Below are 10859 nucleotides of genomic sequence, written 5' to 3'. Positions count from 1 at the left end.
GTTTCTGCAAAAAGCACCAAAAAACACTTGGTGTGAACCAGGCCTAAGATGTTTAGTAAAGTAACAGCAGCATGCTTTTTTATTTCACATGTCATAATGGGGTTAAATAAAAATCAAAAAATATCCCTTTATTAGTACAAAGAGCAGATAATCGCTACTATAACAGATACCTTTTTATTGTGAAAGTAGTGTGTGTATATATATATATATATATATATATATATATATATATATATATATATATATATATATATATATATATATATATATATATATATATATATATAAATTTTTTTTTCATATTCCACCCAGAAGTAGGATATATGGGCATTTTAACCTTATGTCAAACATGAAGCTATATGAGGGGTGAAGGGGCAATATAAGTATTTTATATTAAAGTAGTACTAAAAGCTGAGACTTTTTTTGGATATGATGATTTTAAATATAAGGCCCCTTTCACACTGGGCAGGGGAGGTGCGGTGGCTGTATAGCTGCGCGATTTTTAGCGCCACTATATTGTCGTATTTACCGCGATATTTGGCCGCTAGCAGTGCGGTTTTAAAAAGGGTTAATACCACCCGCAATGCGCCTCTGCAGTGGCACATTGCCAGCGGTATTACTGCTGTTTCCCATTCATTTCAATGGGAAGGAGCGGTAAACACCCCACTCCTATACCGCTCCAAGGATGCGGCTACCGTGTTTCCCCGAAAATAAGACCGGGTCTTATATTAATTTTAATCTCAAACACACTAGGGCTTATTTTCGGGGTAGGGCTTATTTATTTACGGTATGTACATTAAAGAATATGTATTCAAATACAGTCATCTCCATTTCCCTTTTTGGTCCTAATTGCTTAAAAAAAAAATCCTGCTCCTTTAAAGCATTATAAACAACACAGTGTTTGTGCTGTGTCATTTATCCCTCTCTATTTTCTAAAAAAAAACCTGTTAAAATCTTAAAATTCTGTGTCCTCTGTCTTTCCCTCAGATCTCCCACCCCCCATTGTCATGTCAGTAGTCCGTTTATAAATCATTATTAATGGTACTGTATACAGTTTTAATTCAGTTAAAAGTACCTGTGTAACTCCTGTAGTACTGTACTGGTACAGTATTCTTCCCTATGAGCTCTGAGGTAATGAAGTGTTTGGCTGCAGTGACGTCAGCCCGCTCCGTGCACTAAAGAGGGAGGGGGCGCAGACGTCAGCAGGAGGAGAGGAGGGAGAAAGAGCCGAGATTGCCGCCAGTGCACTGAAGACATCTGGTGGGAGGAGGGGAGGCTAGAAAATAGCCGAGATCCTCGGCTGACGCGCGCACAAGGAAGCAGCAGCAGACATCAGCCGGGAGGAGAGAAGCGGACCTCCGGCGGGGCAGCGGTGGGTGCCGACATGTTTGTTTTATATTTAGCAGCAAACGGAGACAATAGGCAGCATTTAAAAGGTGTTTTTAACGGAGATTTACTAGGTCTTATTTTCGGGGTAGGGCTTATATTGCAGCCCGCCCCGATAATCCAGATAGGGCTTATTTTCAGGGTAGGGTGTATTTTCGGGGAAACACGGTAGCAGGACTTTTGGAGCAGTTCTAGCGCACCGCTTCAGTGTGAAAGCCCGAAGGCTTTCACACTGAAGACTGCAGAGCACGATTTTTTCAGGTGGTATAGCAGCGCTATTTTTAGCGCTAAACCGCCTGAAAAATGTCAGTGTGAAAGGACGTCAATTTTGTTTGGGTCAGTGTTGCAATTGTGGGTTAAAATTACGCAGTGTCGTATCGCAAAAACTGGCCACGTCATTGAGAAGCCAAATCTTCCGGGGATTAAGTGGTTAAAGGTTATACCTGCTCTGTGTAATGGGTTTTGCACAGAGTAGCCCAGATTCTGCTCTTCTGGGGTCTCTTCTGGCTCCTCCTGCTTTCAGAGTGCCCCAATAGCAAGCTGCAAAGTATAGTATAGAGTGCCCCTATAGCAAAATAAAAATAATAACTTTTGCCTTTCGAACCACTCACTGCCCAGGACTACATGTCCCATAAGGCATTGCTTCTCACACATTCACAAGTTCTCAGGCATGTTCTTGCTGACATGTATGGACGGTATACTGAGCTGTATGTTTGCTGCACTGTTTTTCCTGATATGTAAAAAATCTACCATTTCTGTATGCAGGCCAATTAATCGAATATGAAAATAGTTGACAACTATTTTTATAATCAATTAGTCGTCGATTAATCTATTTGTTTCGGCCCTAGTGTTTTTTGACACCAAACTACTCACTGTTAAACTGGCATGGGTACTCACTGTTAAACTGGCATGGTGAAAATTGTGTCGGGGAACTTGTCAGAAGTGACTCGTGCTGATGGCAGAAGAATGAGGCAGAAGACAGAAATTACACTTTTCTTGCTCAGGATTGAGACAAGTACGCACTATAGAGGGATATGCTTTTTTCACATTTTGTGTCAAAGGTTTACAACCACTTTAAGTAGTACTTCTTGCATTGATGTTTTATAAACAACAAATTTGTAGCCACTGCCAAGGAAGTCTTCTTCTTTAATCATAACCAGACTTATTATCGTGTGTGCAATTTTGTGACTAACGCTTCTCTTTTGTTTTTTTGTTTTTTTTAATGTAGCAAAGCCTGGTGGACGGTTGAAATGCCAATATTTTCCAACTGTAGATAAAGTTATATTTGTGGATGATTATGCAGTGGGCTGTCGGAAAGATTTAAATGGTATTTTATTACTAGACACTGCACTTCAAACTCCAGTCGGTAAACCAGATGATGTGGTCCAGCTTGAATTGCCAGTTACGGAGGTAAGTGCTTATTACGTTTTTACCTTATTTTGTGGCATACTGTTTAAATAACTTGACCATTTTGCAAAGTTTGTTTTAAATCGGGTTTTTATTAAAAAAAAAAAAAAAAATTCATGTAAATACAGTGCATAACTTATTTTGGGACCTTTTGCAGGTCTTCTAACTTAGGACTCCTAAGGCTATGTATGCAAAATAGTGTTTCAAAAACTCCCCTAGAGGCATTTTAGGTTGAAGAGAGCAGAAAAAGGCTCTGCCCCAGAGAACAGTCTCAGCCCCCAGGAAAATCTTTTCTTTTTCTTTTCTTTCTTTTCTTTCTTTCTTTCTTTCTTTCTTTCTTTCTTTCTTTCTTTCTTTCTTTCTTTCTTTCTTTCTTTCTTTCTTTCTTTCTTTCTTTCTTTCTTTCTTTCTTTCTTTCTTTCTTTCTTTCTTTCTTTCTTTCTCTTTTTATCTCCCCCCTATTACAAAAATGCTGCATACTGTTGTATGAAGTCATAAATTTCTTTTTAACCCCTCTTCTAAGCAGTCTTGGCACAGCTTTGGCTTAACAATGGGGACTGCATAGAGCTGTGACATCGCCCACCAATCGACTCTACCCCATTATCAGCGTTTCCTCCTACCAATCACACCACTTGTTTACATGGGGCAGCCAAAGCTGTGCGATTTTTGTGGCTCGAAGGACCATTTAAAAAAAAATATGAATTTACGCTTCGATTTATTTACAAACTGTATGCAGCGTGGATGCAGAGTTTTAAGCTTTGGTAGGCTGTAATTTCAAAAGGCCAGGTTTACATTGCTACTGTCAGGAACACGTGCAGTATCGCAAGCTGTCCCGACATGCACAGAAATCCGATGCCTTTTAGCAGACACGCAGTGTTGTTGCTTCGTGATGCTGCAGCACCTGTAGGTGATAACCCAGCCATAGCCCCCTTTCACACTTATACGACTTGTCCCACGATTTTGGTCGTCATTCTCCATGATTTTGAATGACTACCATTCGTATTGGAACAACTTTAAGTCGTGCCGACTTCAAAGTAGTTCCTGGATTCCGTATTAACAGATCTGACTTTGGCATGCGACTTGTGCATGAAGAGGAACTCTACGCCAATTTTTTGAAAAAAAAAAAAAAAAAAAACACAGCATGGGTTCCCCCTTCGTGAGCATACTGGACTCATCGGTCTGGTAAGGATTTTAGGGGAAATCACCACACCAAAAAAAAAACAGCTTGGGGTCCCCCCAAAATCCATACCAGACCCTTATCCGAGCACCCGGCCGGTCATGAAAGGGGTGTGGACGGGAGCATTCCCCCCCCCCCCCCCTCTTGAGCCATACCAGGTCGCATGCCCTCAACATGGGGGTGGGTGCTTTGGGGGCAGGGGGCCTTGCACCTTGCCACCATGTTGAGGACAGGGGCCCCTTCCCGACAACCCTAGCCGTTGGTTGTCGGGCACTGCAGGTGGTCGGTGTGCCCCTACCCATTCACCTGGGGGAAAAAGTGTCAAGAAAAAAAACGCAAAAAAACGCTTTTCGCCACTATTAGTAGTAAAAAAAATATATTAAAAATGCCATAACTATCCCCTATTTTGTAAACGCTATAAATTTTTGCCTAAACGCCTATTGCGATTTTTTTTTTTTTTATACCAAAAATGGGTAGAAGAATACGTATCGGCCTAAACTGAGAAAAAAATAAATTATATATTTTTTGGGGATATTTATTATAGCAAAAAGTTAAATATTGTTTTTTTAAAAAAATGTCACTCTATTTTTGTTCATAGCGCAAAAAATAAAAACCGCAGAGGTGATCAAATACGACCAAAATAAATCTCTATTTGTGGGGGAAAAAAGGATGCTAATTTTGTTTGGGAGCCACGTCGCACGACCGCGCAATCGTCCGTTAAAGCGACGCAGTGCCGAATTGCAAAAATGGCAAGGTCCTTTAGCTACATAATGGTCCGGGTCTTAAGTGGTTAAAAACCCATTGTTTTGTTTTTTATTTTTTTATTCGAGTGGAGATCTCCCTAATTGTGGGATCAAAGTCGCGTCCCTGCTCATAGAAGTCATACTTCAAGTCGTGGGCAAAGACTGATCCACAGTCGTATGACTGTCTTGTCAAAATCGTGGCCGCAAATCGTGGTAAAATCGCTCAACTTTGAAGTCGCACTAGTGTGAAAGGGGCCTTGGTCTGTGCTTGACATAGGTTGCAAGGTAAGCTGCAGCAGGCAGATCAGTCATGAACACGAACTTGGAGCAACCATATTGTTTCCCCCACTATTTTTTTCCCCACACGTGGGAAAAGTACAGCTGTGTTTTAAATCACAGCAGGCTGTATTTCCTGCTGGTAATGTTTTGAGCTTATATTTGTAATCATTTGTGGAATATTACTTTTTTGATTTGCAGGTGCAGCAGTTGTTGTCTGCGTGCTTGGAGAAAATTGATGTGTCTAGTGCAGAAGGCTATGATTTGTTCATTATGCAGCTGAAAGATGGCTTTAAAAATACCTCACATGAGACTGCAGCAAATCATAAGGTTGCCAAGGTAAGAAAACCCTTTTGTTTTTGGTTTTACCTTTCTTGTAAAAAATCATTGGACCATTTTTTTTTTTTTTTTGTCATGCTTATGTTTTTCTTTGTGAAATTCAGTAAGCTGTTTTATAACCACTTAATAGCTCACATCTATGTGGGCACATTGCTCACCCATGTGTGGGCTGTTTGCAGTAGGGCGAAAAGCCTGCACCAAATGAGAGGGGTTGAACTAATCTTGGCTCTGAATTACAGGCACCTTGATGGTACGGTTACTCTTCTCTTGTTTGCAATGCTGATAAGGTGTATGTCTAAACAAAAAAAAAAAAACACGTTGTGCATTGCTGCAATTCATATACATTTGCCCAAGGTTTTTGTCTGTGTGCTGCATATACTGAAAAGAACATATGCAGATGAATATTGATCCTGCAGTCTTTTCATTTGCTGTATGAAGGTTATTGCGTTTCTTGCGCTCCACGAACATCTCAAGCTGTTTCAGTCCTGCCGGCTTTCTTCCCTGCTGGGCTACTGGTCAGCCCTGTCGTCTAAACTCTGTACCATAAGGTGAAGGTTTTTAGTCCGACAGGGAAGACGTTGAGCAGGACTGATAAGTGAGATTTCAATGTAGCGCAGGCAGCATTGTTGGCACACTACAGAAAGTTAGGAGTTCGCTGGTTTTCTGGCAAGACCAGCAAGTATTTGCTTGGAGTGTTTTAAAGTAGAAACACCTGGGAATGTGTTTGAGAGTAGGCATGTCCCATTGTCCCATGCGATGGCGATCTGTGCCTTTACTACCTGTTAGGTGTAATTTGGAGGAGAATGCATACGCTTGTGTTAATACAGGCGATCATTCAGTATGTATTTGTTAAACGTGCCTGCAGATGTTTTTGTGTTGGACCATCTGCCTCACTGAATTTCTGGCCCTTTTGAAGCTATAGACAGCAGGGGGGGTCCCCTTATGAATCATCGGTCTTTACCTTAAGGCTTTAACTTGACACACGGTCCAAAAAAAAAATCTGAAGATAAACTTTCTCCGGCTGAATGATCTGCTTTGAAAGCCGATTACAAATTTTCGTCAGACAAAAACTGGATGTGCAGGCTTGAAAATTTGTCTGATCTGACCACGTCCGTTTTTTTTTTTTTCTCATTAGTACATTATTTTGCCCCCCAAAAATCTTTAGAGCAAGACTAGGCATGCTTTAGAAATGAAAGAACACATTCAAAACAATTCAACACATTAAAGGGTCACTAAAGGAACACAATTTTTTTTGATGAAATGACTGTTTACAGGGTATAGAGACATAAAAGTTAACTGATTCCTTTTAAAAATGATTACAAATAGATACAAAATCAATCATATAATGTGCCTGCAGTTTAGTTTCACTTTTAAACTGGTTTCATGTTCCTGTGAGCTACTTCGAGAGACACACAAAACAAAAACAAACAAATCCAGGGCAGTGTTTTGTTTTTAAAATGAATCTGATTGGTTCTGTTAAGTTTTAGACACACAGTAATGACAGCTTAGACCATCGTGAAAAGCTCCCAGTATGATGGTTATAAGGAAACAGGCAACCAGGAAGTGTGGAGATCAGAGCAGTTTTACAGCAACATCAAAGCGAAAACGAACAATAAGGACATGAAACCAGTACTGCAGTAAGGTAAAGGAAGCTATATAGCTAAAAAAATGTTTTCCTTTAATGATCCTTTAAGTCCCCTCTGACGTTGAATTCTGTCGTCAGAATTTTCAGATGGGGAGTACCCTCTCCACTTATGATTTGAGACTATCATCCAACAAAAAACTGACAAATGTGTCCAATAATCTGACCGTGTGTACAAGGCCTAAGTCCTTGAGCCAGTCACATTACCTGGGTGGGAGCTAGCAGTTAATGATTCCTCTCTTTGAGAAATTGGATCAGACTGACACACCTGTGTTCTATGATGCACACTGAATGCATTGGCACTGAAACAACTGGAGTCTGCTTACTCCTGTGGTGAATTCTGCCATTTCTTGTCTTAACGAGACCCTAATGAACCCTAAAGGATAACCCAGTGTTCAAAAGACTCAATAGAAAAAAGGTTAAAGGTCTTTTATAAAGCTGTTGACCTTGGAAGGCCCTGCCAATGCGACCTGTGGTTACTTCTGTGGCAGTCTTCAAGACCTTTACTGTCAAGACTTGGTCCTAGTTCCAACCTTGCATATGCCCATGTCCAGTGTCAGTTTGACTTTTTTTTTTTTTTATCCATGTTACTGCATGAATGACTGGCTTGGCAGATGCTCTTTGTCATATCTCCCAGGATGGGGTTTCACTCCACCCACATGCGTGGGGTTATTTGGCCTAAATGCTGGTCAGCTGAGCTCCTTTCCAAGAAACTCCTTGAGTGGTTACCTTTTTTTGAATGTTAACTTGTTTGATCCCTCCTTGGATAACTACACCTGGGAGAGATCATAGGGGGTAGGAGACTCTCCCTTCTACCAGAAAAGTTTCTACTTGTGAGGTTAGCAAGTTTCATGTCTCCCGATCCTTCAATACCAAGTTTTAACTCAAAAACATACTGGCATTGGAGCACAACGCTTTTAATGGTGCGGGAGATTTTGGGGGTGATGACTTGACTTCTGGTCTCTGAAAACATCAGGTGCCTAGATCTTATGTCATTTCTAGGGCCTAATTACTGGCGTTTCAAACGCTGCTTCCTCTCTACTTCATGTGCGCAATCGGCATTACCGTTTTGTCGCCATTATCTTTTTTTGGTCTGCCCGTGGCTTATTGGGTTTTCATCAAGGTTCTTACTCCAGTTTTGGCTTTGCTCTGTGGTCAGGAGGATTCATATTCCTTTTTGGCAGAGGTTTATGACCTGGCCCTTTCTGCTGTCTGGGTCTCGGTACTAGGGAAGAGAGGAAAATCGGCAGGCGCTCTGTCAGTGACTGTATCCAGTGGGACTGTGCTGTCCAAGAGTTTCAAACCATCTGCTACTGGTGGGAGAATTTTTGATGTTGACTTGCTTGCCTATTTAACAACAAACTTTACTGATTTGTCGCTAGGTCTTGGTACCCTTTGGCCTAATTTCTAAAAGTCTATAAGGATGAGCTCAGGCGTGTTCGCAATCTGCACGTGTAGAGCCTGCCAGGAAGTCGGCTCAGCGATAATCGCAGTCAGTGAGACATTTCCTGATCTCTGCAGCTGCGCATCAGGACAATGTCTCACTGCGCATCAGGACAATGTCTCATTAGCGTTGTGCAGTGCAGACTTCCTGGCAGCTCTGCACATGTGGTTTGCCAACACGCCTGAGCTCATCCTTAAAAGTCTACTATTGCCTCTGGAGGGCTTACTTTTCTTGGTGTGAGTTGAGTAACTTTCATCTAAGAGTATACCATTTGTTAATCCAGTTTTCTTTCAATATAGTCTTGATTAGCATTTGGCTTTCAGTACCACCAGGAATCTTTTAACCTCTCTCTAGTTAAGGCCTTTGTTCAGTGCATGGCTCACATTGTTCCCCTTTGCCCAGTTGAGATTTTAATCTGGTGCTCTTTGCTATGCAAATGCCACTCGTTGAATCTATTAGGGATATTGCCTTATCTGATCTTACCCGTAGGTGGCATTTCTTGTTCCTATCATCTCTGTGTGGAAAGTGAGTTGGTAGCCTTATCCTGCCAGTAACATTTCTTGATTTTGAAAGGACTAGGTTCACTTTAGACCCAAGACCTCCTTCCTCTCAAATGTAGGCTCTGCTTTCCACCTTAACCAGGACATTGTCCTTGCATTATGTGCTGCTGCGAAATATTCTTGGAAATCTCTCCACTGGATGTTGTGTGCACTGTGAAAGTTACCCACATCCTTTGGACTGCTTGCTGTGGGGGCACTCAACAGGGGGGAGGGGACAGGAGTAGGTAAGTATAACATGCTTGTTATTTTTAAAGTTATTTTTAAAGGTAAAAAAAAAACTAGACTTTAGTATCACTATAGAACTGGATGAAGTTGTCTGAACATTGTTGTGTGACTGGCAGTCACAATGTCGTAAAATGCAAAGAAAAAAAACAAATCTAGAAATTTCCAAAGTATTATCCAATCTCTCTTGTTTAACAGTACCCATATTGAATGCGCAATACAGACAGTTTCTTCCTACAAGTAGCTTTAAATGTACTGCCTTACTCCCCTCTAACATTAAACTTGTCAATTTTTTTTGTCTTTCATGCAGTGGGCGACTGTCACATTTCATCTTCCTCATCATGTGTTAAAGTCTGTGACTGGTGCCATTGTAAATGAGCTGAAGAAAATAAATCAAAACGTTGCTGCACTGCCTGTAGCCTCTTCTATAATGGACAGACTGTCTTATCTGCTGCCTAGTGCCAGGCCAGAGCTTGGTGTTGGGCCTGGTCGGTCTGTAGATCGGTATGTTTATTTTCTTGAAAAAAAAAAAAAAAATTGCTGTCTAATGCATCCACTGTAACATATTAAACAGATTTGTATTTGTGCTTCATGTTGATACAAAGTATTACACATATGATGATGGACCAACAGATCATAACTGGTTGAGTAGGACTGGCTATAAGTAATTTTCTCACCTCCTACCTGCTTCAATCTGTGTTTTTACAGTGCTGCTTTAAGACGACTGTACCCTTGTTTAACCACTTAAGCCCCGGACCAATACGCTGTCTAAAGACCCAAGGTGTTTTTACAATTTGTCACTGCGCTGCTTTAACTGGTAATTGCGCGGTCATGCAATGTTGTACCGACACGAAATTTGCGTCCTTTTCTTCCCACAAATAGAGCTTTCTTTTGATGGTATTTGATTGCCTATGCGATTTTTTTTTTTTTGCGATGTAAATGGAAAAAGACCGAAAATCTTGAAAAAAAAAAAGATTTTTCTTAGAACAAAAAGTAAAAAATATCGAATAAACTAAATTTTAGTCAAACATTTAGGCCAAAATGTATTCAGCCACATGTCTTTTGTAAAAAAAAATCGCAATAAGCGTATATTTATTGGTTTTCGCAAAAATTATAGCGTCTACAAACTAGGGTACTTTTTCTGGAATTTACACAACTTTTTTATTTTATGACTGCCTATCTCATTTCTTGATGTGCTAAAATGGCAAGGCAGTACAAAACCCCCCCAAATGACCCCATTTTGGAAAGTAGACACCCCAGGGAAACTTCTGAGAGGCATGTTGAGTCCATTGAATATTTTTTTTTTGTCCCAAGTGATTGAATAATGACAAAAAAAAAAAAAATTACAAAAAGTTGTCACTAAATGATATATTGCTCACACATGCCATGGTTATATGTGGAATTGCACCCCAAAATACATTCTGCTGCTTCTTCTGAGTACGGGGATACCTCATGTGTGGGACTTTTTGGGAGCCTAGCCACGTACGGGACCCCGAAAACCAAGCACCGCCTTCAGCATTTCTAAGGGCGCAAATTTTTGATTTCACTCCTCACTACCTATCACAGTTTCGAAGGCCATAAAATGCCAAAATAGCACAAAACCCCCCCAAATGACCCCATTTTGGAAAGTAGACACCCCAAGCTATTTGCTGAGAGGCATGTC

At 40.7% G+C, this 10859-nt stretch overlaps 1 protein-coding gene across 1 annotated transcript in view; it reads left to right on the top strand.

Annotated features, from left to right (window-relative positions):
* Positions 1-2271: 2271 nt before the first annotated feature.
* The window catches only part of BIRC6 (baculoviral IAP repeat containing 6), a 347923-nt gene continuing 339335 nt past the window's right edge, over positions 2272-10859 (top strand). Inside the window, exons 1-4 of the mRNA XM_040347806.1 lie at positions 2272-2275; positions 2615-2796; positions 5191-5328; positions 9507-9700. Of these exons, the coding sequence (XP_040203740.1) occupies positions 2272-2275; positions 2615-2796; positions 5191-5328; positions 9507-9700 (518 nt within the window). The remainder of the gene's footprint in view (positions 2276-2614; positions 2797-5190; positions 5329-9506; positions 9701-10859) is intronic.

This window comes from Rana temporaria, chromosome 4, assembly GCF_905171775.1.
Source record: "Rana temporaria chromosome 4, aRanTem1.1, whole genome shotgun sequence".
Classification (NCBI taxonomy): Eukaryota; Metazoa; Chordata; class Amphibia; order Anura; family Ranidae; genus Rana; species Rana temporaria.
This window is presented reverse-complemented; position numbering and strand designations above follow the sequence as displayed.